The sequence below is a fragment of the Serinus canaria genome, chromosome 1 (assembly GCF_022539315.1).
Source record: "Serinus canaria isolate serCan28SL12 chromosome 1, serCan2020, whole genome shotgun sequence".
Classification (NCBI taxonomy): Eukaryota; Metazoa; Chordata; class Aves; order Passeriformes; family Fringillidae; genus Serinus; species Serinus canaria.
Window position 1 is genome coordinate 27,277,131 of NC_066313.1, and position 26,599 is coordinate 27,303,729.

The 26,599-nt window shown below is 47.9% G+C and overlaps 2 protein-coding genes across 7 annotated transcripts in view; one reads left to right on the forward strand and one right to left on the reverse strand.

The window, feature by feature from the left end:
- The window catches only part of EPHA1 (EPH receptor A1), a 34,236-nt gene extending 33,055 nt beyond the window's left edge, over positions 1-1,181 (forward strand). For both annotated transcript variants that reach the window (XM_050970856.1, XM_009102652.4), the window contains exon 18: positions 156-1,181. In XM_050970856.1, coding sequence (XP_050826813.1) covers positions 156-234 — 79 coding nt within the window. In that variant the 3' untranslated portion in view covers positions 235-1,181. The remainder of the gene's footprint in view (positions 1-155) is intronic.
- Positions 1,182-4,626: 3,445 nt separating this feature from the next.
- On the reverse strand, positions 4,627-26,599 carry ZYX (zyxin). 5 transcript variants are annotated; one of them, XM_050981567.1, is made up of 10 exons: positions 26,474-26,599; positions 13,441-13,701; positions 9,482-9,678; positions 8,449-8,541; positions 7,641-8,147; positions 7,191-7,332; positions 6,937-7,106; positions 6,603-6,781; positions 6,222-6,342; positions 4,627-5,826 (listed from the first exon to the last, which is right to left on the reverse strand). In XM_050981567.1, exons 2-10 carry the CDS (start codon positions 13,688-13,690, stop codon positions 5,716-5,718), a joined length of 1,770 nt encoding a protein of 589 aa, XP_050837524.1. In that variant the 5' UTR covers positions 13,691-13,701; positions 26,474-26,599; the 3' UTR covers positions 4,627-5,715. The 5 variants fall into 5 exon arrangements, with proteins under 5 accessions (XP_050837524.1, XP_050837520.1, XP_050837537.1 ...); XM_050981563.1 differs by lacking the exon at positions 26,474-26,599 and adding an exon at positions 16,977-17,135; XM_050981580.1 differs by lacking the exon at positions 26,474-26,599 and adding an exon at positions 16,793-16,930.

A 26,599-nucleotide genomic window follows, 5' to 3' on the forward strand; every position in this document is an offset into this window, starting at 1 on the left:
CATCTAGAGAAAAGTTAGGTGCCCTAGGAGGCACCGAGGAAAAGGAAGGTTTCTGAACTAATGCCGAGTAACTGTTCTTGCCCTTACCCACACCCTTGTCCCTAAGGAACAAGAATAGCAATTCATTTTTTCCTTTCTTTTCCCATTTCCTTCAGGGACTTGAAACAGATGGGAGTGTCACTTCCAGGCCACCAGAAGAGGATCTTGTGCAGCATCCAAGGCTTTAAGGAGTGATCAGTCGTTGCATTCTTAAGCTTGAAAAATGCCCATCCTTACCAGATATCACTTGGAATCATTCCTATGGCAATTGCTTCCAAATGAGTGACTGGACAAGCAAAGCAAAACAACCAGAACTGAAAAAGCTAATGAGGCAACACCACCTGCTCTCATTTCTGTTCCCCCTTGCTTTAGCTCTACAGCAGCCATCAGTACGTTTCAGAGCGCTGGTCTTGGAAAATATTCTGTTTTCTGCAGTCCACTTTGTGCAGCACTAAGTAGGCCCAGTAGTCCTCATACTGGACTTTCAGACCCTCAGTATATCACATGGAATACAAAGTGGGTGGAGGGTGGTGGATAACGTTTTAAGATTGGAGATGAGGGTTCAAGATAGACTGGGACATTCAGGGAGCAGGCACAAGAAAACAGATAGGTGGAGACAGGGCTCATTCACTCCTTGGCATATATTCCTTCTCACTTCAGCACCCTTCTGTCTTTCTTATTTTGCATCAGGAACAAACTATTCGGTCTTCACAAGGCTGCTGGTAAGGCATATATTTTGTAATGCAGCTGTTCTTGCCTGAACACCACTCTGTGGTGTACTTTTTTCTTTGGAAGAGAAACTGGGAGTAGAAGCACACCCCGCTATAACTTGTGTGATCACATCACCTCAGCGTGTTGCTGTTTTGCACATGCACACTTCAGTGGGAAGATTTACATCCCTCCAAACTGCTTAATACCTTCTCTTATGCCGTGGACAGAAAAGCCTATACATATCCATTTTTCTCTGCCCCTTTTTAAAAGAGACACTAGTCTGGTTTGGCTGGAATAGGGTATTTGTAACAGAAAAATGTGTAGGTGGTCTGTCTTACTCCTTCTCTGTGGAGGAAATGTTATTATTTATCAGATCTCAAGACAGTTATAGTCTGTAAATAATATTTTGTAAATAAACCTGTGGCAGAGCAGGCTGTGTTGGAATTCTTTGGCTTATTTCAAATGTGATTGAGACATTTAGCATACATATCATGAGTCCCAGCAGGGTCCTTACATCCATCTTGTTTCAGCCAATGGTCTTTGTCCATTTAACTGCAGATGTAACATGGAAGTACAATTGCATTAGGATTAAAGGATACCTTTGCAGCTGATCACTTCAGATTTTTTTTCAACCCATTTACAGGCATATCTAGCTAACATCCGAGTCCATTGTTTTACAGATCCTGTGATCATTCCTAAATCATAAATATTAGCAACTACTGCTGTGTTTGATGAAATACATGTGAGTAGTATTTCTTTCTCCTGCAGACTAGACTGTCCAGGAGAAAGTCTCAGGAACATCATTGAGAATTTTTCTTTCTCCCACTCAGGAAGAGTAGCTACCTCAAGATTTATTTTTCAAGTCTAGGTTGGTGAAGGTGAGTGCTACACATTCAGCAATGTGACTTGCTAGAGATAACTGTTTCCATAACTGTATAATGCTCTAAATTCTTAAGGCTATAAATTACCACTGCTGCTTCTGTAAAGGCCTTGCTTAACCAGAGATGACAGGAGGGCTGAGAAGCAGAGATCCAAAGAACTGCAACCTGATGCAAGAAAGCTGGTTTCTATTTGACAGAGACCATGGCTACTCAAGTCACTGTAACTATAGCAAGAGAGAAAGCTGAAAAGCAAAGCTCTGAGTTTGTAGTGTATCAGTCTTAGCAATAGATGTCTTTAACATGAAGTACAGGTAACCAGGAAAGGTGCTACCTGGCAGATACCCAAGCTAGCAGGTAAGCCCTGATGAGGCTGACAAGATTATGAGCTTGTGTCACGCACATGTAAACTTTGGCTTGTCACTGCAGGTGATAGGGAAGTGGGAGAGGTTGATCCATCAGATACTTGTGCTGCCGCATGGAGGCACTTTAATAGAGGGGAGAAATGAGAAGAGAGGAGATTCAGAAAGTTGAACCAAGGGAAAGGCAGAGCCTCATGACTGGGGAGAAATAGTCTCAGGGGCCAGTACAAGCTGGGGACTGGAAGGCAACTTTGGGAGAAAGGACTTGCTGGTCATTGTGAAGAGAAAGTTGCACCCAAGCCCTTTAGCAAAAGAAGACAACAGTACCTGAGCTACATTTCAGCAAATGCATCACCAGTAACTGGAAGGAGGCAATTATTCCTCTTCACTTAAGCATTGGTGAGACACCTGAAGTGTTGTGTCCAATTCTGGGGTTCCCAGTACGAAAAAGGATATAAACTTAATGGAGCTAGTCCAGTGAAAGGCCACTGTGGTTTTGAAGGGATTAGAGCATCTGACATACAAGGAGAGGCTGAGAGAGCTGGAAGCTGTTCAGCCTCAAGAGAAGACTGTTTCAGTGGCTTTTATCATTGTCTATAAATACCTGATGGGAGTAGAAAAGGAGGCAGACATTCCTCAGTGGTATCCAGTGAAAGAAGCAGCTGTGAGAACACACCAAAATGAAAAACTTACAGTGAGAGTTAACACTGGAACGGATTATCCAGGTCTCATCCTTTAAGGTATTAAAAAGCAACCTGCTGTGGTTGACCCTGCTCTGAGCTGGGAGGTCCCCTCCAACTTCAAGTGTTAGGAGCTGCTGAATCAGCTGGCCTGGTAGAGAAAAGGCTGTTCAGTTCCATGTCCTCAGGGTACAGCCAGCAGCAAGCCTGAGCATGTATTCCCAATAGGCACTCATGCACAGAAAATCCCCAAGTCTATAATGTGTGCACGTCTATAAACGCGCACACCGTACATGACTGGCCGGAGGCAGAGAGCAGAGCAGACATGCAAGCACAGCACAAACAGCCTAATCCTCTTCCCAGCTCTGGCTGATCAGGATGAACCTGTTAGAGGGAAACACATACATGTACACGATGGATCCCTCTAGTGCCCAAGACCAGCCATCCTGCAGCTGGCTCCAAGCCCTGGAGCCTGAGTTGCTCTCCTCAGTTGCTGGCACCAGGTTACACAAATCCTCAAGGCCTGCAGTCCTGCTGCAGTGGTGGGCATGCAGAGGTGCACACACACACACCCTGGAGCCCTCTAGGAGTTAGCCTCAGATATTGGCTCTACCCAGCAGCTGGCTCCAGGATTCCCTGGTCTCCCAGCATCCTCACACTCAGATGCAAACTCTACTCTTTCAGCTGGTCTCCAGACCCATGAGTGGCTCCTGAGAGCTTGAGCAGCTCACTCCCACTTGTCTTCGCAGCATTTAGCCAGCCATGCCATGTCCTGGCTCTCAAATCTCTTCTCTTACTCACCAGCTACTCTGTCTTGATTTTGCTGGCAATAACACAAGGACATACACACTCACACAATATGAATGCACTCAGGTCTGTCCAGTTGCTGGCATTCAGTTCCACTTGCACTGAACAGATCCCATGCAAAGAACAGCAACAAAAAAAAAAGCTACTAGGAAGGCAGGACAGATTGCACTGATGACACACAGGGCATGGCCAGACAAGTGTACTGTGTGCGTGCAGCCACCTCCTTCTGTGCCTTCTTCCTGTCAGTTTTTCCCCATGGCACTTCCCATCCTTGATCACTCCTATTTCCTGCCTTTGATCTCCCCCCTACACATCCCATGCCCTTCAGAGGGGAAACTTCCCTTTAACCCACAAGGTAATCCTTCCCATTGACTCCACTGGATAGGTCTCCTACCCAGATACCAAGGCTATGGTCCTCTGATAGCTCTGTGAGGAGCAGAATTACTGCTTCTCTATCCCAGCATTGTTCTTCCCTGCACTCCTTGGTGGTTGTGGGCACAAACTTTTAATAACATAGTCTGGAAACAGCCTCTCACAACAATACCTACAAACTAGCAACAACTACAGTAAGAAAAATAAATGGATGACTTATTCTCTACTCATTCTATACAAATCCTCAAGACATTTACTGGATCAATTTGCAAGGAGTCATTAAAGATTTTCCCCAAACTGGCAAAAGATCAAGAGTAGGTTTCAGGTCTCTGAAGTGTAGAAACATTGGTGCTTACCACAAAGAGAAGTTTCACCTGCAGTGACCATCACAGTACCATGCTTAGAACCATAAACATCAAGCACAAACACTTTCTGAGAAGCAAGTTAGGGGCAAAGCAAACAAAGTGTGCACTTTTATGACTTTTACTTTTACCCACCTCTGAGTGATACGTAAAGGAGACTACAATACTGCTGTATGGAACTGCAGTCTTGCACTGTTTTAAATGAGAGCTACTCTTCAGGCACAGAAAAATAGAAGCTTGGAAAGGAGGCCAAGAGGTGGAGAGAGAAAGGCCATGTTCAGACTCCTGCTCTCTGGAGGCTGGGTGGAATAGCCTTATATACATTTGGCAATGTATAAAAAAGCTGTGCAATGGCAGTTCTACTGCCAAAGACAGCAACTCTCATGGGTGGCTGAACAAACACAGCAGACACAGGTTAATGGAAAAAACCCACACATTTTATTGAATGCAAACAGTGGTTGGACAGTGTTGTTATTCAGAATGTTTGTTCAGTTTGAGACAGTTTCTAGTCCAGGAAATGGGGCTCGGTGCAGTAACGCTCAGAGCCAGACAGTACGTTGCAATTACAGCGCGGCTTTCACCAGCAGCAGTGAAAGAAACCCTACTGAAACAGGAGACATTCCTCAGTCTGCTGAATCCTCATCCACGCACTGAGACGCCTCCTCACCATGTGCTGCCCGTCCTTCTGACGGCCTTTATTTGTAAACATGCATTCTTTGGACTGCTTTGCTACTCTGGTTCCCAGCCTGGCTGTCCAGAAACCGCACTGGGAAACAATTAATTTTGGGAAGGGGAAGAAGATTTTTTTTTTTTTTTTTTTAAAAAGTTTCCAAACCCAGAAACAGAGTAGTATTTCAAACACTGCCAGTTTAATCTGGCTAAGGGGAAAAAAAAGACAAGACAGTTAATCAGTAAAATCCATTAGAGACAGAAAAGCTATAGCAGGTTAGCTTTTTCCAGCAACAGTAACAGATTCCTACTACTTTATGCCTCCACACTCTAACCCAGGTGAGGGAGCAGGCAGTGGAAGACATCCTGATAATGAGGTGTCACAAGATATAAAACAAAAGAAGTGGTGCCGAGATGCAGGCTTCCACCTTCTCAAGTCAAATCATCGTTCTTGGCTCCATGGAACTGAAGAATGCTCTCAGCCCTTCCCAGCACCTGCCACCAGGCTCTTCTTGCTTCTTCCACCAGGCGGTGGTGGAGGTCTGATCTTTCTCCTCCAGACTCTCGAGGGAACAGCGACTGTGCACTCACCTTGATCACAGCTCCCAGCCTGGAATATGCTGTGTCCAGGAAGCAGTGGCAGGAGAAGAGGTCCTTTCTTGGTGGGTGTGCAGAGTGAAGTCTAGGAGCAGTGAATCCTACATGAGTGAAAAACTGTGCTGGCATAGTCTCCATTGGTAGCAGTCTGCCTTGTCAGGCAGAGGGGTAGGACAATTGCAGGGAGGGGAGGAGTACTGAGTGCAGGGCTCTTGAGGGAATGCCCCCTCCGAGCTCCTCAGCGCGCTGTTTTTGCACGGACGGTGTGACACTTGATACACAGCACGTGCCCATCCAGAGGAAAGCACCCATTCTCATCTGCTTCAATGGACAAGGGCTTCCCACAGTCCTAAACAGGAAAAGAGGGAGCTCAGTGATGGCCAAGAAGAGGGTGAAGGCATTCAAGGACATAAGAAATGGCCCCTCAGGGTCAGGACAATCCCTCACAGCCCACTGCTCTGTCCCTGGTGGTGCTAATGGGAGATGCTGTTTTGAGGGGAGAGCAATCCCAGCAAGCTCCCCTCCTACAAACAGCTGATGGATTGGGGTGTTAGAGAACGCAACAACCCTGCACAGTTCCTGTGTTCATGTCTGTGAACATCTAATCTTTTTCTGAGCATGCTTCAAAAACACTCTGGATTCATTCAAAACAACTTCAGTGTTTGGTCAGCACAGACAACAAAGGTGCCCAGTTGCTGGTGATAGGCACAGGAGACATGGGAGGAGTGGGGCCACCAGGCTTACCTCACACTTGTAACATTTCATGTGGAAATTTTTCTCCAGTGCAACAACACGCACTGTCTCATCCTTTCCAGGCTCTGGCATGATAGGTTCACTACAGACTGAGCAGCGTGGAGCATACTTCCTGCAACACACAACCACGGAGGAGACCATGACCACCGTGGTGACATTCAAGGGAGGCTTCTCAGTGCTACTCAGTGGCATTAGCAGCAGAGGAATAATAAACGTTTAGGTGGAAACACATCTTCATACTTTGCTGACTCATTTTTAACTTCATGTCTGACAGACCACATGGGCAACCCAACCCCACAGTGCAGCAAAGAGAAGCAGGTGTGAGGGAATCTGCCCTCTCTCATAGACCACATGCAGGTGCTCTCTCCATACCTGTGGTAATCATCCACACAGTGAGGCTGGTTGGACTGGTCCACAATGAAAGAGGTCCCCTCCAGGGGGGTATGGCACATCACACAGGTGAAGCACTGGGGATGGTATGAGTTACCAGTGGCCTTCAGCATCCGGTCTGTGATGGTCTGCTTGCAGACACTGCACTTTTCCAAGGTGCTCTGAGCCCAAAGAAAACAAGTAAGACACATAAATCCAATCTCCCACCCCTGAGGTTACACCACAGAAAGCAAAGATGGAAGGAGGAAGAGAAAGCAAGAGAGAACAACCACAGAGAGATCAGTTCTCTCCAGCAGCTTTCACCCCAGTGACTCACAGCATAGCAGTCCTCGCAGAAGGGCTTCTCATCCACATTGTAGAACTGCTGCCCCTGCAGCTGCTTCTCACATTTGAAGCAGGTGAAGCATTCCACGTGGAAGAGGCGGTCCAGGGCCCTCACAGCTGGCTGGGTTCGTGACAGGGGCTTCCGGCAGAAGCCACAGAGCTCTGTCAATGGAAGAGGAAAGGGATCAGGAGAGATGAAAACCCATCACAGTCTTGATCCTCCTGCTGTCCGTTGAAGGCACGCACCAGAAGTTGCGGCCTCTGCTGGGGGTGGATGCTCCATATCCTTCATTAGTCTCTGGGTCAACTTCTCCAGCTCTTCTACCTCCTTCATTGTCAGACAAGAATTTCCCCTAGGTGGATCTGCACTGGAACCTGTGGGTCTATGCTGCAGGAAGAGGAAACATTAAATCCCAAAAGACAGACTCCCTCCCACCTTGTCACTAATTAACCTATTTCCCTAGCCTTTGCAGGTCCTCTCTGTTCATCTCTAGGAACAATTTGTCATCCACCGTGTTTGATTCTTCCCACCTTCACATGAAGTCCTACCCCTCTGCACTACAATCTCTATAGTTACATCTCTCCTTCAGATGGGTAACAGCCTCCCATAGCCTGGGACAGATCCACCCTCATCCTCCCAATTTCACTCCCAGTGTGCCCATCCAAAGACACCAGTCCCAGGGCTCTTTCCCTCACCGTGTCTCTTGCAGCAGCAGGTTGTTCCGCTGGGCGTGGCTTCTCCTGCACTTGGGGTCTTTCCTTCTGCTGGGCATAGGTGAAATTGGGGGGCTGTGGTCGAGAGGAGGGGCCTGAAGGTGAAGGGGCTGTGAACTGAGTCTGAAGGGAGGTAGGGTATCTTGTAGAATTTGAGGGAACCATTGGATTAGTGTCACCTGATTTGGACACAGACTTAGGAGAGCCAGCAACAGGAGACGGAGTAAATTTAGGGGTAGGCTGAGCAGAAGGGAGAGAAGGGGGTGGAGGGACTGGTACTTGGGGCTCCTTGCGTTGCTGTGGGGCTGCCCATGGGGTTGGGGTGGGGTTCAAATCCACCCCAGGGGGTTTGAAAGATGAGCTTCCACTTGGCTTTGGCGTGAACTTGGTAGGAAAGGAAGGAGGAGCATCTTTGGGTGCAGATGGTATTTCCACAGGGGCTTTTGGGGCCAATGATTTCTGCAGAGAGCCTGTGGATCCAGGAGTTATCTGTAAAGAGAAGCAGCAGAGAGAAAACAGGCAGGTATCAGCAAGGTGGAAGAGAAAATATGCCATCTATAGCAGTGAATGAGCCAGAAGCCATCCCAGACCCACAACATGAGGGGTTTCCACACTGTGACATGTTTAGCAGTACTGACAAGCTGCAAGATCCACGTTTTCCAGTCCTTCATCTACACTTCCGTGCTATGGTTTATCCACCTACTTTAATCTTCAGTAGCACCCTTCTCACTACTTCTGTTCAGCAAACCAGTCACCTCCTCTTCCATCTGCAACACCCTGGACAGCTCACCCGGGATTTGAAGGGGTCATTCTTCTCCATGTCATCCAACATTACAGACAGTGATTCAATCTCAAGATCAACGCTGCTCATCTTGCCACGTACCTACACAGCCATCCATGAGGAAAAAGGGAGCAGAGCATGTTACAGGATCAGCCACAGAAACGGGTGTATCATTCCCTTACAATAGCTTATTTTGATACTTTCGACTGAGTAGTATCTCCTCCTTGCTTTGAATGGATAAGAAGCTGGCGAGGATGAACAGGACACAGTCTCAAAGGTCTACAAACAGTGGGAAAATGCACAGCCCAAGGAAGCTCTCAGACAGATTTAGGTGGGAAAAGACATCTGGACGTCCGTAGTCCAACACTCTGCTCACAGCAGGGCTAATTCCCAAGCAACACCAGGCTGCTCAAGGCCCCATGCAGACGATTTCACAACATTCCCAATGATGCAGGTTCCCCAGTCTTTCTAGGCACACATGCCAGCAATGAGCCACCCTTGGAGCCGAACAAGGTTTTCTTCTGTCCAAGGGGAACTTCCCTTGCCACAACTTCTGTCCATTGTCCCTTGTTGTGCCTGAGTAAGAAGAATCTGTCTTCTCTCCAGCCCTCCTTTAGGTATTGCAGACTCCAGTCAGATCCCTGCCTTGGCAGCCTCTTCTGCTCCAACCCCCAAAGGCTGCTGTGACCTTGCATTGGATTGCATCTCATTCAGTATTCCAGAGGGTTATTATACCGAAGAGCCCAGCTGGATGCAGTCCTCCAAGATTCAGCCTTACTAGCACAGAAGGGAGGAGTATCCACTGACCTTGTCCATCTCTCCCAGGTGCAGCCCAGCCTGTGGCTGGCCTTTACTGCCACAAGGGAGCATTGCTGGCTCGCATTCAGCTCTCTGTCCACCAGGAACCCCTGGTCCTTCCCCACAGAGCTGCAGCCCAGCCAGCTGACCCTAACCTGTGCTGGTCCAGTGGCTGGTAGCATTTCCTGCTTTCCCAACTCACAGAGCATCACACACAAACCACACTTCCTTGGACCTCACTCACCTGCGGGGCAGGAACCTTGCTCACAGGTCCTTCGTCAAACATTGGTGGAGGAGGAGGAGGTGGAGAAGGAGGAGAAGGAAAAGCTTCATCTGGGGCTGGTGGAAAAGGTTCTTCAAAGGGTGGTGGGGGTGGTGGAAATGCACAGTTTGAGAAGCTTGCATCCTCCCCAGGTGGAGGAGGAGGTGGCAGAGGCAGGTCTGTGGGGAAGAATGAAAATAAGAGCAACTTCAGATCATTTCTTACTTGTAGCCAGGAGGGTTCTTGAAGGTATTGCAGCAAGCAGGATCACAGAATCACAGAGTGGTTTGGGATGGAAGAGACCTTAAAGAATATCTATTTTGAACTTCACTGCTATGGGCAAGAACGCCATTCAATAGATCAGGATGCTCAGGGCCCCACCCAGTGTGAGCTTGAACACTTACAGAAATGGGGCATCCACCTCTCTGGGCAACCTGCTCCAGTGCCTCATCACCCCCTGAGTAAAGAATTTCTTCCTGACTTCTAATCTAAACCAGCCCTCTTTCAGTTTAAAACCCTTGTCCTTTTACTATCTGAACACATAAAATCTCCATATCCCTCTTTTTTATAACCCCTTTAAGATAGCTCTGGGGAGAACTTATGGTGTCCTTCTACTTTCTCTTCTCTAGGCTTACAAACCTCAGCTCTCTCAGCCTATCTTCCTAAAAGAGGTGCTCCCACCCTTGGATCAGCTTTGTGGTCTCCTCTGGATTCACTCCAACAAGTCCACATCTTTCTTGTGCTGAGGACCCCAGAGCCAGATGCAGCATTCCATGTGGGGTCTCTCAAGAATGGAGCAGAGAGGCAGAATCCCTCCCCCATCTGCTGGTCACACCCTTTTTGATGCAGCTCAGGATTCCATCAGCCTTCTGGGCAGTGAGTGCACACTGATTTCCCTGTACTCATGGGATCTCAGCATCCATCAAGGACAACTGAACTCCAAAGGCTGTTTTTCACCTTGTCCAAAGCTTTTCATAATCACTTAATCTGTCCTCAGTAGCTGCTGTTACTGAGGCAGTAACTCTACCCTAGTCACTGGGCAGAGTTGTTGTTTATTTGGGAAACATATCTCCCTAATGCTCTTTGTCTCATTCCTTCCTCATTAGTCTCATTTGCTCCTTGTCTCATTCCTTGGTCCCCAGCACACCCTTCTGAGCCCAGTAACTGGGCTCAGATTATTGAGCACAGGGTAGCACACATGGAATACCAGTGGACAACCCAGGACCTTGGAGAGCCTGTGTTTTCACACAAAAATAAGCTGGCATCTCATAGCAGCATAGTAAGCACTGCAAGAAACAAGTGGGGGGAAAAAACCAAGCTGGACCAATTACCCCTTATGTGTATAAAGAATCTTTGAAATGTCTTTGTTTTTCTGGGGGGTAAAACCAGCTTTGATTTTTGAGGCTAGTATGTCTTTACACCCAATATACATTATGATGTGAGAAATTTCCCAAAACCCTTTTAAGCAGGCTGAAAGGCACCAGAGCACCTCAGTTTTCTACAAAACCCCACTGCTTCCACCTATTCACATTTGCCAAAGATGCACAACAGGCAAAACCAACCCTCTTCTACTACAACATGGACAAATAAATGTGAATCCTCTTCCCTTCACCACGTAGGGAAGAAAGCATCCTCCTATCAACCCCACAACAAAGAATATTGAAGATGAGGTGGTGTAACTTCCACAGGCCTTCTTCCAGACACCCACCTCTCTTCCCAGCTAGCCCCAATGAGCAGTAGGGTGAAAGACCAAACTTCTCCCTGCAGCTACTCCAAGTGCAACTTTTAGCAGCAGTAATCAAATTGTCTCATCTCTATCTCCAGCTGCTGTCAACAGGCTTTATAAGGACTTCTCCTCTGTAACCTAAGGGAGACAATACTGCCCTTTTAGAAAATGAAAGCCAAAATCTTATTAGCCTGTGGAATGCATAAACTGCCCTGGTATGCAACACCTCTTCCAAGCAAGCCTTCTTGTGCTGCAGAAATTCTGCTGGGAGAGGAAGCAATACTATTTTTTTTTTTTCTTTGAAATTACAGTTTGGGACCTAGCATGTACATGCTTGCCTTTTGGTTTATCGAAACCATAAGAAACAAAACCCTGATCTGCTGTTGCATTGTTACAGATGCACTAAAAGCCTGTTTTATGAATTATTCACAGGACAAGAAAGTTCCCCACAAAGTTGTTACAACAGATTTACAGAATAATCAATACTAAACATAACATTCCTACAGCAATACTAACTTAGCCATCCTGTCATTTAAAACCAACAGTCCAACAGCTACAGCTCTGTATCATACTACATTTTGTTTGGGGAGTGCAAAGAAAGGCACAGAAGGACTGAAGATAAGCACCAGAGGAGGATCAAATCAGATGCATTTCTCTCATGACTGAGTTTTGGTGGCTCATCTGTACTTCAGCTGTCTTGCTGGCAGCCCTTACCCAACGATGACACAGCAGCTTATGACAAATGGTTCTTCTGCTAGTTCTTCTGTCTAGTTACTCCATAATGCCCACTTTAACAACAACAGGAGAAGCAGAGCAAGCAGCACCTAACACTCCACTCATACTGTATATTGAAAAATAATTTTTAACATCCATCTGTCCACTTCAGGTTGTATTTGTCTCAGTTTGAGACCTTCTGACAGACACATCCCTAATCCAGACAACTACAGCAGAAAATGACAAGTCCTAGGTTCCAAGGAACCTAGGACTTGTCTGTGGAAACCAAGGTCTGTGGAAACCAAGGTTCCACTCTTGTGTCTGTGGAACCTTGGTTTCCACAGACACAAGAGTCCAGCCAACAACATACAAGAAATAGGTCATTACACTTAGCTGGTACAATTTTAGGAGGCAGAAGCACCAGCATGTCCTTGTGACTTCATAAATGGGAGAAATGGCTTAATAGTTTTTCTCCTCTAAGCAGAGGACCAGCCTTCCTACCATCAGGTCAGCTGCCCACTAACTTAGCACTCTGGAAAATATCAGTGTTGCGAGTCTCTGCTAAACAGTGAAAGAAAATAACTTTAAACCAGCAGCTAGCACTCTCTGAACATTGTGTGTCCTGACTGAGGCACACCCTTTACTTGACAGAGCCTTGGGGAAATAGGCAGTATCAAGCATTAGCAAAGGGCCCCTACAGAAATTTCTGGTGGCTCCATACTGATCAAGTGTTTGAACTACAGAGTCACACAACCAGTAACCTGCATCTTAAAGGACACAAAACCAACCAAGCAACAAAACACTGAACAAAAAAACCCACTCCACCACTGCAGGAAACAAAAAAAAGGCCACACAAAAAAAGAAAGAAAGAAGTAATAAAACCACAGTGAAACAAGAAGTCCCTCTACACAGGAAAACCCAACCCAAACCACTAGGAAAAAGTACCAACTGTACAAGCCCTACAAACTAAACTCCAAGTCTCACTTCCTGTTTATCATCACTGCCACTACTTTTTCACGCAATTATTTCTCCCTTCTCTTTTCCAGCATCAAGGTGGCAATTGCAGAGTCCACAAGAAGGACAGTCAGAGATAACCAGCTTGAGCTGGGACCAATCAACAAGAAGGAGAAAAGAGTGATTCATCACTATCAGGGTCAAATTCTCTGCAACACACTTGCTCTCAGACACGCTGGCCAAAAACTGACTGCCATTACACAACTGTGCACCCAGGGAATACTGTGAAAAATCCACTGCATTCCTCCAGCATCATCAGTGCAGTGCAGGACAGCCTCCCCCCTCCTTTCCTAATGGAGACACTGTGTACTTTGAGATCTCTTTCCAATCCATTTATCTCGTTATGGAACCTGCTAGCCTCTACAGCAAGAATATCCACCACTTATTGCAGTTATGCCCCTGTTCTCATACTCAACCCAGCTACAAACCTCCCACCCTGAGAAGCCAGAAATGCATATTCACATCTGCCATGCCAGCCTGGACCTACCTTCTGCCAGCAGGGACACGGGTGGTAATGGAATCTCCCCCACCTTCCCTATCTGAGCACGCTGGGCACCAGGACCAGGAGGTGGAGGCAGCGACGACTCCGACGCACCCCCAGCCTTGAAGGGGTTCACCTTGGGCTTAGGGGCAACCACAGGTGCAAACTTCTTCTGTGGGTTGTAGAAGGAAGGGGTAGAAATGTTGATGCTGACTGTGGACGTCATGCGGGTCCCTGGGGCACCTGGGGAGGCCATCTTCTCAGCACCTAGCAGGAGAGAAGAGGGAGGAAGCCTGCATGAAGTCATCCTCAGGCCAGAGTGGAAATTAATGGAGAAGAGTATGTGAAACAAAGGGATAGAGGAATTTACCTCGGGCCAGAGGCCGAGGTGCCTGAGCTGTGCACTTACAAGACCAGCACAGGAAAAAAGAAGAACAGAAACTGCAGACAGCTCGAATGAGCCATCTCACTTCACCATTTCAACTCAGAATGGCATTAACCACAAATGGGCTCTTGCAACAGAGAAAACCCAGATTTCCACTGCACTGCAGCCCTGCACCTGCGGTGACCCAAAGGAAGGTGATCCCCCGCACCCCAAAGGATGCCCCCAGAAGGGGCATCAGCATTTCCTCTCCCCCTTCACCCGATAACGCCAGCCCGTTCCTCCCGAGCCCAGCCTGTGACAGCGCCAGCAATGCCCCCTCTCCCCGGCACCCCGCACCCTTTACCTCCAGGCCCCTCCATGCCGCCGCAGCCCGCACGGCCGGGCGGGAGAGGCTCTCGCGGAGCTGGGCAATGCCAGCCCGTGTCTCCCGCCTGCCCCGGCCGGGCTCCGCCGCCCGCTCCGCTCCGCCCCCGCCAGGAAGCGCTCCCCGGATGCCGCCGCCCCCCGCCCGCCCGCGGGCTGTGAGGGCAGCCCCGGCCGCCGGGCCGAGCCTCGGGCCCCGCGAACGCAGGATGCCCGGCCGGGCCGGCTGTGCGGGGAGCGGGGCTGTCCCGAGCAGAGGCGCATCCCTAGGACTGCCCCGGTCCGGCGATCCAGGCCAGCAAGCTCCCCCGGGCTAGAAGGCTCCGTGGAGCCAGACGCTTTGTTGCAAAGCCTGGCATGCCCACAGCCCTTCTAACACCCCGGCACAATAGGGCTGCCGTCAGCACGGGGGCTCCGTGCCAGCTTTTCCCGTTGGCACGTCCGAATCGGCCTCTGCCACGGACAAAAACAGCTGCTGCCACAGACAGCCCTGGTGCCACAAACATCCGCCCACCCCCGATAACCCCCGGCTGCTGCTAAGGACTGCCTGTCCCATTCCAAGCGCTCCCGCGGCTCGGTGCAGTGTCTGTGGCACCATACAGCAGCGACCTGTCCCAGCCTCCCAGGTCACAAGCGTGTGGCAACACGGACAAACAAAGTCCATGCTGCTGAACTTTTCCTTCCCTTTGTGCGGTGCTGATAAGATGCATACACTTGGACAACTCTTCTGGGAGTTTCAAAAGGAGAATGAGGCTGCAACAATAAGCAGGAACCAAAAAGCTGTGCTGAGCATTCCCCCTGGATTCAGAACTGGAAAGGGCCAAAGCAGAAGAGTAATTAGCAAGGTCTGTCCTCATTCCTCCAAACTTTTAGGGGTCAACAGACTTGCCAGTCAGAAGGGACTGACCAACTCCCTCCATTCTGCAGTTCCACCAAGCTTCAGAAGCTGTTAAAAACACCTCCAGCCTTTCTTTAGAGACTTTTGCCTCCTTCTCCATTATTTCACTAGGGTGCAATGAACCACTTGGCAGTAGCTCTACCAGATTTGACAGGATTATGAGCAGAACACTACAGTGACAATGTCACTTCTAATCACGGGGTTAGTCAACACAGTCTGGGGACGTTGGCTGCTTCACAAAAAACCCCATGGCTTTGCAACCAGCAGCTGCCGTCTCCCTGAACCCAAGGCAGCCCATTTCCCGGTAGGCTGTGTTGCACTTAGGGCACTCGCTGCTCAGGGCTGTCTCCACCCAGCAGCTGCCCCTGCTCATCCTCACTGCTGGTTATCAGTCCACCCACACACAGACCGAACTGGCTGAGAAAGCTTGGCCTTGCAGAGAGTGCCCCCCTCCAGCCCCGGGGTGCTGTCGATGCCATCTAAGCCTTACCAAAACACACAGCTCACACGGGTCCTGTGGCGCAGTTTGTGAGAGCTGTGGGAGAGGGAGTGTCACGCCAACAGACCTAATCTCAAATCTTTCTCATCCTCACATTTACCCCGAGGGAAGAGATTTTTCTACCTGCTCTAACAGCATTTAGGATGACTCAAGTGGAGCTATGAAGAAAGATGCCCCCAAAGGCCACAGTCAGGATACCTAAGTTGACTCATACACCGTTTCTTTCTGAGAGCAGGAAGAAGTAGGAGGACAGAACCAAGGGACACTTCCTTTAGCAAGAGGGTCAATTCCCAGGTCTCATGGTGGGTCTGCCACCTGTTATACATCTAGACAGCTTTCACTTCTTTGATGCCATGACACAACTCTCAACAGCTCTGCTCCTTTCCTGGGGTAGCAAAAGCAGGAAGAACCTGAAGAAGCAGACAGTCAAGTGACATTTTTCACTCCTGTTGGTAAAAGCAAGTTTGGCAACAGCCACGCTGGGAGCCCCTATAGCTCCACACATCACATCTGTACTTCCCCATCGGCCAACTTCCTCCCAACTGAGGAGAGCCAGAGGAGAACAAAAAAAACCAAAACCAACCAAAAAACTCCACCAAAACAAAAAAAAAATCCCCGCAAACAAACAAGAATATTAAGAACAGATTAAACGGATTCAGGCGTTATGCTGCTTTTCATCCAGAAAGTTCTCCCAGCCTGCCCCAAAGTTACAAAGCTTCAAAGAGAGCAAAGTCTATCAGCTATGCAAGCTGCAAGGTAAAGCCTCAGAGCAACCGGGCTGGGGGAGGGGGTTATTCGGAGCTACTAACTTCTCTCACAGATGCTAGGTTTGCCTCCTCCCTATGCAAGGGAGGGAAGAAAAACCGGGAAGAAAAACTCCAAAAAGCTATGCAAACATATTTAAAACGTTAGAAAGTTCTACAACTCTGCAAACACTTTCTCAGGGCACTCCCAGGGAGCCAGAAACTCATAAATTAGGCAAATTTCATGCACAAAGGGCCCCAGATTCCTCTCTCGAGCACATCTGGAAAAAGGCTCGCGAGGTGTCTCGGTCATCCAGGCTCACACAAAAGAGAGCTTGTCCCGAGCAGAGCCCGGCAGCACCCCCTCCCTATCCCCCGCTGCTGCTGAGGCTGTGCGGGAGCGCTGAGTCGCCTCCATTCCACCGGCATGGAAGAAAACTCACCACAGACACACAGACACACACACGAACCTGCTTTTTTTATGGAGGGCCAAGCAGCACGTCCCCCCCCCCAAGCCAGCAAGCACCGAGAGCGAAGGGCTGTGTCCGAGGCGCGGAGCCGTGCGGGAGGGAGCGGCAGGAAACCCGCACCCCTCCCCGCCACCCCCGGGGAGAAGTCAAGGGCTTTGTCGCCAAGCCGAGCGAAGAGACTCACCTCAGGGGGAGCGGGAGGTGCCGCCCCGGCAGTAGCTGCGGCTGTCGGGGCCGGGCAGCTCAGCTGCCCCGGCCCGCCCGCCGGGAGCAGCAGCAGCAGCAGCGAGAGGCGGAGGAGCTGCCGAGCCCCGGCGCTTCCTCCCAACTCGCGAAAAAAGCCTCGCCCAGGCAAAGTTGTTTGACCATAAAAGGCGCGAGGCCGCGGCACAGCTGAGCTCACTCGCTGGGGAATGTGGCAATGAGGTAACGGGGGCCGGGGCTTGCCGGGGCAGCGGCCCCGGGCCCTGCCGGCGGGGAGGGGTCGAGCGCTCTGCCCGACGAGGCGCGTCCGTCGGGGCTTTCCCCGGCGCCCCCCAGGGCCGGGCTCGCTGCCTGACCCCCGCACGGAGAGCCCCGCTCCTCCCGCCTCGCCTAGCCTTGGAGCTGCCCCCAGCCCGCGATTTCACTTCCAGTCGCAGAGCTGGATTTTCGGAAGGAATGCGGCGGCTCTGGTGAGTCAGGGTCTCTGCTGGCCTCCTCCCCGCCCGGGCCAGCTGTGAGAGCATCTGACTCACGCTGCCCCGATCTGCCAGAAATTAAAGCAAACATCAGATGACTCCACCGTGCAGAAAAGCGACTTGTTCTCCTCGTACTGGCTGCAAGGCAAACACTATTAGCTGGTTTATATCAAACACTATCCACATGAATAGCTTTGTTGGATTGCCAGTGCTGCACATCGGTTTTATTTTTATCCCAATGCTCGCTTGGGGCTCAGCCCGCTGTAGAACAGGGGCAGCCTGACCCAGCCCAACACAACGTAATTTTCAATCCCAGCCTTTGCTGGGGTTCTTCTTGCTTCAGAGCCTCTCACGAAGGAGGAACACCAATAAAGATATTTCCTATGCTTTGTGCAATCATGGCATTTGACTTTGGAATCTGGCCTTAATTTCGGGGTTAATACCCCTACTGTTGCAAGTTCCCTGGAGAATTACTGTATTTGGTAATGCTCAGGGGACTTGGGGCTTGTCTGCTCCAAAGACTTACCTATCAACACAGGTACCTTTCAGTACTGATAATTTACTTGCAGGTTGAGTTGAGTAAACCACAAACCACACCGGTGACACTCCCAGTCTGCACTGCTGCAGAAGTCTCACATTAGAGAGCTATGCAGAGATATCCAGTGTAAACAAATCTTTAATTTTACTCTTAAAGTTTGTACAGGGAGGTTGTATCTTTTATTTAAGCAGGTGATACAATTGGAAAAAGTCTCTCTGAGGTTTTTCAGTGTTACATCCCCTTTGAAAATGCCACCCATTGCAGTGCCCAGCACTGAGCATTTTACTCCTTAACACGGCTGCAACCATTGAACCACTGATCTCTACCTCTGAATTTCTTAGAGATTTATAGGTCTTCTGTGGCTGCTAAATAATCCTGTTTACTCCTGCTTTTGTAGGCATGGCACCAGTTCTGTTATCTCCCATGATTAATGCACAAAGTAATTATGTAGGATAAAGAATCTATCTCTGTGATGGGTCTTCTAGCACTGTCACTTTTCTACTGCAGACAACCTTCCTTCTTGTTCAGGTAAGGATGTCAGTGCAGAGCTAAAAAGAATTCACTGCATAATTGTGAACCAGGTTCTGAACATCACAACACACCCTACACAATGAGCCTGACGTCAGAACTCTGCCACTGTTCCCTGGGCTAGCTTTGACTTCAGAGAAAACAAAGAATGTCTCAGACTGAGATTAAAAAAGTGCTGAGTGAATATGAAAAAAAAAAAAAAAAATCTATGCTTTCATGCTTTCTGGTCACATCCCCATAAATCCAGAAACTTGCATTTTCTTACCAGTGTGTTGGTGTTAAAAGCTCATGAAGGCAAATCAAGGAAACTGGGAATAAGAAAAAGAAAAGCAGCCCTCTTAGACATTTTGTATGAACTCCTCACTAGGAGGAAACAAATGCAAAACATGTGTTTTCCAGGTTGCATGTATGAAAGCTAGAATTCTCAAATCAGAATACATCAGAATACACAGGGGGAAACTAATCTGATTTTATGCTTGCCACATAGTGAATTTAAAGTTTGTGCTTTTGTAATTGGAAATGAAGATTAACTAACTTCCCTGTTAGTTGTTATTCCTCCAGAAAGAAAATAACAATCTCCTTATGCTAGCAGTCTTCCCTCATGCAATTATTGGCTTGAAAGAGTAGGCATTTTTCTGCTGCAAATGAAAATTAGTGCCTTGAGAGGCACACAGTTGTATTCACATTCATTAGCTGAAGCAAAATCCTTGTCCTGAAGAGGCATTTAGCTACCTGGGTACAGAGATGGACCAGCAGGTATACTTGGCTTGTGCCAGACCTTTTTATTTCTGGAATTAGCAGCCATCCTCTGCATCAGTCGCTTTGGCTCTTTCCATGCCATGAATAAAAGTGATCTGGTATTTTGGAGGGTATTATGGAGTGAATGTTACTGTCACCATGGGTGGAGTGACAGCCCACTACAAAGCAGGTGTTGGAGAGATTTAGAACACCCAGTTTTGGCTGAGTGCTTCTTTTGAGGCAAGTGACAGGAAGCAAGCACTGCTACTGGCCATCAAATCAAAGCTTAGAAATGCAGAGAGTTCAAGGCAGCCATCTCAGCAAGACGAAGCTTTAATGGAGACAGTTACAGAGAATCTTTGCTGGCAATTCAGTCATGTAACACAATGAGTAAATAAAGAATAAGACCACACAGGAGTGGTGTGGCAAATTCATGTACTGCACTAGGATGAAGTATGTGCTAGCACTGCTTAGGTGCCCTAAAAAATGAAAATAAAAATAAATGTAAGAGGAAAAAATAAGTCCTTGAATACAAAAAGAAGAATTATTTGCAAGAACACTATTGGGTAATTAAACTTATTGGGCAGAAAAACCTTTTTAGATAGCCAGGTATGGCTTAGGTAGCTGCAGATGGGAATCTTGTGTTGAATATGTGTTCCAGATCAGAGGAAAGCAATCTGGAGTCTGGACAGGGTGCTTTACTTCTGTTAAAAATGCAAAATGTCTGCATCTGTATAATTTCCATCCATATCAACAGATCAATTAGTGCCATTTTATCTCAGCATGAGTTAGTTAGCAGTTAGTGACGCCACGCAGGAGCCCATGCTCTTCCTAAGCAACGAAAAGTTCTGACTCACATCTGTGTTGAATCTCTGATGCTTCTTTAATCACATAACTTCTGTTTAGTCTAACCACGTTTTATTGATTAATGTTAAATTGCTACTTAATCAGCTTTCCCCATGCTGCATTAAATGCTACGTCTGGGCCAACTGGAAGGGTTGGGAATATATAATGGATCTGCTTTGGTCTCCAGGCCAAATAGTTGGGCTGCACTGTCCAGGGCAGGGCCACCTGCAGCAGATTGCCTGCATCCACATGGGCCAACAGATGTCACAGCTGGATGACCTTAAGAGTTCTTTTCTGAGCTGAACAATTAGGAGATCTCCTGGGATCTGCTGTGCTCTCAGGGCGCAGCCTCTCCTGGTGTGCTCCCCGCTCCCTGCCTTGAGCAGGGTGTTCTCTGTGTGAAAGACAACGTGTGGCCCGGATTGTCCCCTGCCAGGCTGCTGCACACACCCCTTGAGGAGGCCATGACGTGTGCAGAGCTGCCTTTTTTCTGACCAAACAGCAGTTTCAAGTTGGAGCGCCTCAGCGCCATTGTGGGCTGCGTGGCGACAGCTGGGTGCCGCACACAGAGAGCTGTGCTGGGGACACCAGAGCCTCATGAGACAGCAGTCCTCACAAGCCTCGTCATCCCCCTGCCTCTGTGCAAGTGGCACACAGTCAGGAACACTGTTTGCAAAGGTCAGGAGTTCTGGAGACGTCCCTGGATGACCAGGGACCCAGGACATAGAGCGAGAGCGTCTCTCTGCTGGTTCTCTTCAGAGCCGCGTCTGCTGTGCAAAGCACACATCAGGAGTGGTGTCCCCAGGAAGGGGAGCTGCTCAGCAGCTACAGAGAGCCTCTGTGATCTCTCAGAAGGGCCACTGTAGGTGCTGAAATCCCACTGTGAAGGTGCAGCATGGTACACACACATATGTACACACTTCAAAAGGCATCCCACCCACACGTGCTGTTAGATTGCCCTCACTGAAACACCAGAATAGGCCAAAAGCTGTAAACAGAAAAAAACCCTCAAACCCTTGCTCTGTCATGAAACACTTTTTTAGTGGGGTAAATTAGCCATACACACATAAGAGGGAACAAAATATCCCTGTGGTATGACTTTGGTCATGCCAGGATATGTCTGGCCATCAGAGCAGCCAGGCAGCCAGGAGAACAGGGGACTGGGGTGATGTCTGTCCAGGGAAGAAGCTCCATTTCCAGCAAAGCTGGCAGCTCTTTCCTAGACAGAGCCATGACAGGGGCTCTGGTGCAGGAGGGGCAGCTCCTAGATGAGTTACCACTGCTGTTTCCTTATCTCCTTCCACCAAAATTTCCGCTGCTTCTCAGCAGGCAGTGGCCTGCAGTTCCGTGGCTCCTGGGGCTGGCTCACTGGCAGGCTTCCTTCCCCTCACACAGCCCTCCCACACCTCCTGCTCTCTGCTGCTGGGCTCTGTGCCCAAAGAAAAAGAGATTCAAGCAGGTTGTCCCAGTGGATATCTCTTCCCTCAGGTGCTGCATGACCTGTTCTGCAACTCTGGGAAGCTGTGAGATGGCTCCTGGGGCATGCCCATGTGTGTGGCTGAGCGTGGATGGCCGCCAGAGCCCATCCTCCTCGGAAAGCTGCCATTTCCACATTCCAAGGCATCCTTGCCACTTCCTCAGCTGTATGCCCCACCCCTTGCCACCAGCAAGACAAGCAGTGACGTATTTGGCTGTTCTGTGGCAAATATTGCTGCTCGTCAGAGCTGTCAAAGAAACACATCTGCCAGCCTGCTAATTGAAGAGCTCCTGTGTGTGCTGCAAGCCTCTTTCCACCCAAGTACCACGCTCCCATGGTAGAATCTCCTTTCTTCACTTATGTAGAGCTGTAAGCACAAATAACCCATGCTCCTTCCTACAAACGAGTTTCATCAGATGTAGGTACTCCTGGGTGTTGCATCCTGGTGGATTTAGACAAAAAATCCCAGGAGGAATTCCAGAGTGTGTCTGTGTCAGGGGGAGGGTCCTGGGAAAAGGGTTCTTCCCCCCCATCCTTGCTGTGACAAAGCTGAGACACAAAAGCAAGTTCTCAACTCTCTTGATCTCATCCTGAGCCTCCTCCCATGTGGTGCAGTAGAAAGTCCTGATGTGGCCTCCCAGGGCAGCACCTGGTGCACCTGCTTGGTACTGGAGGGAGAGAGGTGCCAAGCTACAGTCCCAGTAACATTAACCTGGGACAGGATCCTGGTTCCTTCAGTCTGTCCTAGTGCTACAATTCTCTTGCATAAGAACTGAGCTGGCCAAATAAGCAGGGACAGGCTCTGGAGACTGCTAACTCTGTGTTTTGAAGTGTGCCCACAAAGATGTGCCATGCATTTGCCAGGGCATGCTGGACTTGGGAGCACATTAGGAATACACAGGCAGATTGCTCTGGTGAGGAAAAACGAAGTTTGACATAGTCCCTGCCTGCATTACGTACAGGGTGTGGATCCTGCAGCAAACCAGCCTCTCATAAAACCAAGTAATTATTTAACTCCTGACTGGAGTCCTGGCAAAATCTAGTATGTACACAGTGTAGCTGATCACAGAACCAAGGCCCTGGAGCAAAGCAACAGACCAACCAAACAGACAATACAGGCATATGGTCCAACAGTCTGCTTGCAAAAAATAATAATTAAAAAAAGCCAAATGTTATCCACAAGCTGCACAGTAAAACACCACTGGAGTGCAGCTTTAAGAGGTACAGCCCCTCAAGCCCATGCCTTCCAGTTATCCAAAAGCAAAAGGTGTGGGGCTATATGAAGTTTCCTGCAGCTCCCAGGTTTAGTGCATGTGGCTACTAGTGCCTTTGCTAGTGAATTTACTGACGGTATGAATAGAAGGATGACCAAGCAAAAATATTTTACTATTTCATGGGGTTTTCAGGAAAATTAGCAGATCCTTGCAGTGGATTTACTGTCCTTCCAGAGGCATCTAGGAGTCTGTGACAAGTGACAACATATGGGAGAGAGCTGGTTTTTTCAAGCAGAGTATGATTTTCAGTAGATTGGAAATATAAAGTGTAAGAGGTCTTTCTAAAGATCTGTGCTAAGTTCTTGTAAAGTGATTGAGCACGGTATGAAAGCCATGGACTGGAGGATAGTGTAGCAGCAGTGCCAGTGGCCAGTAGCCTAATCCAAGTGATATTGAGAGATCAGCAGCCACAGCTATTGCTCAAAAGGCAGGAGAGGTCCTCAAAAAGTGTTCCATCTTTTATTCCTGAGTCATTGACCATCTGCACCTACTCTGGTGGAGGTGCCTTTCCTTCAATGAAGGCACTCTTCAGTTGCTTTGCTGAAGGTCATTATGATGACCACAGTACTTGGCAAACTCGACCCTTTGCTTTCATGGCTCATGAAAAAAGTCATTTGGAACCTTTAACCTTACCCAAAACACTTCGGTATCCCTACAGACCTCTTTAGATGTACGTTTGGCCAGAGGCCATCTACATGAAGGTCATCTGCATTTAGGCTTCATCTGCAAATGTACTTCTTCCCTGGGATTCTTGAGTCCCAGGTAATGTCTGTGACAGTGCTGGCTAAAGGTTGGGAGCAGCAAGTAGTGGAAGATGCCTGGAAACTGAGCCAGCAGAATCTCACCAAGGTGCTAATGAAAACAGGCTGAGGTTATGAGGAGAGCCCTATCAAACATTTTCTGCAGTGACTGATGGTTTCAGAGACAGTGTTAGACTTGCTGCTGCCAGAGGAAATGAACGGGATGTTTACAAAGCTATTTCAGTGTTGCTTTTCCTGGGCTTCCCACCAACAGCTTTCTTTCCAACACCTTGGTACATAGTGTTCAATGCCATGAGAAGAATTACTGAGTCCTACCAGCACTAATCCTTCTGCTTCCTGTTTATTTAGCCTTTGTGGCCATGCTTTCCAAAAACTCTGTCCTCCCAAGGTGGTCATCAAGCCTCTATCTTTAAGAATATAAAAAAAAGAGAATGATCTGGTGAAAAGGAGGGCTATATTTGGTGTAGAAGTAAACAAGAAAATACTGTGTATTTGTGTAAGAGTGTGTCAAATTTGAAAGAGTGCAAGAGCCACATATTACATCCAGTCAATGTACAGACAAGCATTGCAGCCTCAGATATAACACCCTGAAAGGGAAGGAGCTGCCTTAGCTCCACTTGTCACTCGCTTTGGACACATTGGACAGCCTGCATTTCTCCAATGCAGAAAAACAGCTCCTATTTTCTCCTGATCCAAGAAAGAGGAAATCTGCAGAGAGGTCCAAATTTAAACGCACATATGGGATACTGTCTCCCTCTGAAGTTTCAGAAGGAGGCATTCCACAGGGGCTAGACTACACACTGCCAGAGAGCCTTCTTGAGGAAGGAGACTGGGAAAGGTAGAGGGTACAGTTCATCTGTGAAGAATATGATGAAGATCTGGTTGATACTGTTCATTGCCTCTAACTTCATAGATGATATCACTGCAGACAGATATCAGCCCTTTGGTGCCAAAAGACTAAATTCAACTTAATGACCTTAGCTTGCGGTCAAGATTAGAGGGACACTAAATTGTAGACTTTTTTACTCCTTAATGTTGCATATTCTCAGGCCCCTGGCTTGGTTTTGAGGCTGGAATGACTCCCTCATTAGACTCAGAATTCATTTTGTCTTTCAGTCTACACTGATGAGAAGCCTACAGTATGCTGCTTCCTGCTTTGCTGTCTTAGCAGATTATAACAGAGTCCAAGAGTCTCCACTTGTGTTTGCTTTTGACTCAGAAATTGTTGTTCTCCAAATCCCTGCACCTCCAAGCAAGGAATGGAATTTCAAGTTACATAGTTGGTGCCTGAAGAATTCCACTCTCCTAAACATAGCAATTATTTATGTGACTCCGGGGACCATGAGAACAGAACTCTCCTCATCGACAATAATTTCAACTCTTTCTCCCAGCTGACAGTAAACTGAGGAAGAAGTGGTAAATATAAAAACATGATAAATGTTATCTTACCTATTGCAGATTAAGGCAAATTTTGGGGTGATAGAAAGGAGAAGCAGCCTTCTGTGAGAGCAGATAAAAGCTAAGAGGCTTTGCCTTAGCCCTGTATTGACACATAGCACCTGCACAGACCATGTGGCGCAACAATAAACATTATTATTCCAAGATTTCCTAGTAGCCATCTCTTGAATTGCATTGGTGGATTTCTTTCAAGAATCATCTATGATCCCAGCAAGTCTGAGGATGGGGTGCTCTTTCCTGAGCTGCTTCTGATAGGTGATGCCTTCCTTGTCAGAAGTGCCATCCAGGATGTCAAGTGTTACAAGACAGTAAGAAGAAAAAGCAGTGAGGCAGCCTCTTCTGAGACCCTGTTCCTCAAATTTCAGTGGAGAACACAGAAAGCAGCAAGGTCCAAATGTGCTTATCAGGGTGGTTGCCAGCAGGTAAAAACATCAGACCTCAGAAGACTTGTAAACAGATGGGAATGGAAAGGTCACCTCCAAATAAACACAGAGGGAACTATCCTGGATCCCACCATATTCCTTATGGACTGCAGCACAGCAGAGCAGAGCAGGTAGATGTATTCACATCTTCCAGAAACAGCAGCAGGCCTGACTTGATTCCAAAAATAGTCTGAGTCAATGTTGATTTGCCAGAGCCTACTCACAACAGCTGTGTGCTCTGTGCTAGAGAGTAATTTCTGGAGATTTTTTTAAAATAGGAGGGCCATTCTGCCAGGGCATGAGTGAACAGTTAAAGTCGATATTTTGCTTCAGGATACACAATACTGTCATTATTCCAGACATTAAAATTCGGCAGCGAGGACAGAGTCAGTAGCTTTTAAAATAAGAAGTACTTTTCTTTGCTCAGACTTGCTTTTACGGTTTGGGGTATTTTTGTATGTTTTTATTAAGATCTGTAAAATTACAAAACCACATTGCAGAAAGAAACTCCCCGCCTTATTTTTAAAGCAGTTAGTATCCACAGTTTTTCTGAGCTTCTAGGCCCCCATCTCCAATATATCAAAGGGAGAGAGTGAGGAGATGACAACTGATATTTTGTAAGGCTAAAAATATTGTGCCTTTTTACATAACACTGGGAATTTAAAAAGCACATTAACTGCTTGCAGATTATTTTTAAAAATGCAGTCTGAGCAACACCACTAGTATAGATTCAACTGACATTTAGGAGAAGGAGCTTCACTGCTGGGAAATGAGACATTCAATAGAGGATGAAGTAAATGTTTAAAAAAGGCGAAATAAGACTCAGACTGCACCAAAGATATTTTCACCCTAATATGCATCTCATGCCATTGGGGGTGTCTCTTTCTGAATGCATATCAAGTAGACTTTTTGACCTTCCAAAGCAAGTTCCTCAGACATCCCCTCTTGTCACTACCTACCTGATGATGAGGAGCCTTCACAGTCCCAGTGTCACTGCCAGAGGTTCAACAAATTCCTTTTTTACACTCCTGGAAGTTCCTTTCTTTTCTCCTCCTCACTCACTGGCATCTGCTGAGCCCTTCCTG